At 33.5% G+C, this 1,816-nt stretch overlaps 1 protein-coding gene across 1 annotated transcript; it reads left to right on the top strand.

The window, feature by feature from the left end:
• LOC123664675 (defense protein 3-like) lies at positions 1 to 1,582 on the top strand. Its single transcript, XM_045599185.1, has 3 exons — positions 1 to 401; positions 581 to 778; positions 1,045 to 1,582. Exons 1-3 carry the CDS (start codon positions 43 to 45, stop codon positions 1,247 to 1,249), a joined length of 762 nt encoding a protein of 253 aa, XP_045455141.1. The 5' UTR covers positions 1 to 42; the 3' UTR covers positions 1,250 to 1,582.
• The last annotated feature ends 234 nt before the right edge of the window (positions 1,583 to 1,816 follow it).

A 1,816-nucleotide genomic window follows, 5' to 3' on the forward strand; every position in this document is an offset into this window, starting at 1 on the left:
TTAGTTGAACATTGTATCTGTAGCACTAGTAGTAACAGCAAAATGTTTGCGAAAATCTTTCTACTAACCGCGCTTCTTATCGGAGTCAGCTGTAGACATATACAAATTGTACATAGACCAAATGCGTATGTGCAAGATAGCACGAATTTGGTAGAAGATGATTTAGAAGACCTGTATTCGGAACAAGAATTTGAGTCTGTGCATCCGATTTACCTGACTCCACGGGTCCGTCGTCAGGCGCATGGGGTTTTGAACAGTAATCCTGATGGCTCGATGAATATTATGGGTAAATTACCGCTTGCCGGTAATAATAACAATGCTCTGAGCGCAATTGGTGGTATATCTGGTGCAAAGCCTGGTGGTTTTAGTAGCGCGTCAGCTGGTCTAGCACTTGATAATGTGTAAGTCTTATTTTTACTCGTATTTGTAACATATTTTAAGATAGTTATTTCTCCAAGCTTTATGTAAAGGCAAGTTAGAACGACTCGTATATTATGCATTTTCTGTGGCTACAGTCCTTATTTTTATTAATATTGTAATTTTAATCCGAGCCCATATTTTGAATTGTTTTTGTTTTCAGTAATGGCCACGGCTTAAGTCTAACTGGTAACCATATCCCTGACATGGGAAACCAGCTAACAGCAGCAGGAAAGTTGAACTTGTTCCACAACGACCACCACAACTTGGCAGCTAACGCCTTCGCTACAAGGACTATGCCCCAGAACCCTGTGATACCCAACTTCAACACTTATGGAGGTGGCCTGGACTACTCCTTCAAGTAAGCTCTATACACATATTATATATACATTCGATTTTCGGTATATCAGAATCTTCATTTGAAAGTTTTGTATCGTCAATAAAATACTTGAAACGAATAAATGGTAACAACTGTATTCACAGTCTATGCGGATTAAAACAATAAATAGATATTAAAAAAAAAAATGACAAACAGTAAAAAAATAATAATATTTATTATAAATAGCTAGCTTAAATTTTAGTTAAGCAAAGTTATGATAAAAATTAATTTTACGATTGTGTTTTCAGCAATAAGCTTGGCGCATCCTTGAGTGCCGCACATACGGATCTCTTCAAGCGTACAGACTTGTCAGCGATGGGAAACGTCAACTTATTCAGAAACCCCACTTCTTCTTTGGACTTCAATGCTGGTGTCTCTAAGTCTATTTCACCATTCATCCCCAAACAATCGTGGCAACCGGCTTTTGGACTCTCTTACTCTAGATTTTTCTAAGTCAAAACATATTTTTTTTTGTCATTTTATTACCAAAGAATATCATAGTGTGTGTCACTGTGGTGAACTTTAAACTGCCATATTTTTAACTTATACTTTTTTTTTACACAAACTATGTCTTGACAATAACGAAGACTAAAAATGAAATATCGACTTTTTAATTTAAAATTTTTATTACTATGGATTTTAATTATATACATATGTATGTGTTGTAATGCTCGTGCCAGAACAATAACATCACAATTTGTATTTTCACTCTTTGTATTTCTCTACTGGTTGTTATTTGTAAACTAAGTATTATTGAATTTTAATTAAACAAACCTTGTAATATAATTATTTTGTTTCACTCCTGTTTACGCCCCTTTTTATTATACTATAAATGAAACTTTAAAGCTAATAAATTGTAGATGTAACAGCAATATAAAAACGAATTTGACTGAATAATGAATTTAGATTCAGGTAATAAACACGATTTGTTTTAGAGATTCTAATAAAAATACGAATGTATCTTCGTTGTATCGATGGAAAATATTTTGTATAAATTTAAAAAGAATTGTCACTGCATTT

The sequence above is a fragment of the Melitaea cinxia genome, chromosome 22 (genome assembly GCF_905220565.1).
Source record: "Melitaea cinxia chromosome 22, ilMelCinx1.1, whole genome shotgun sequence".
Lineage (NCBI taxonomy): Eukaryota > Metazoa > Arthropoda > Insecta > Lepidoptera > Nymphalidae > Melitaea > Melitaea cinxia.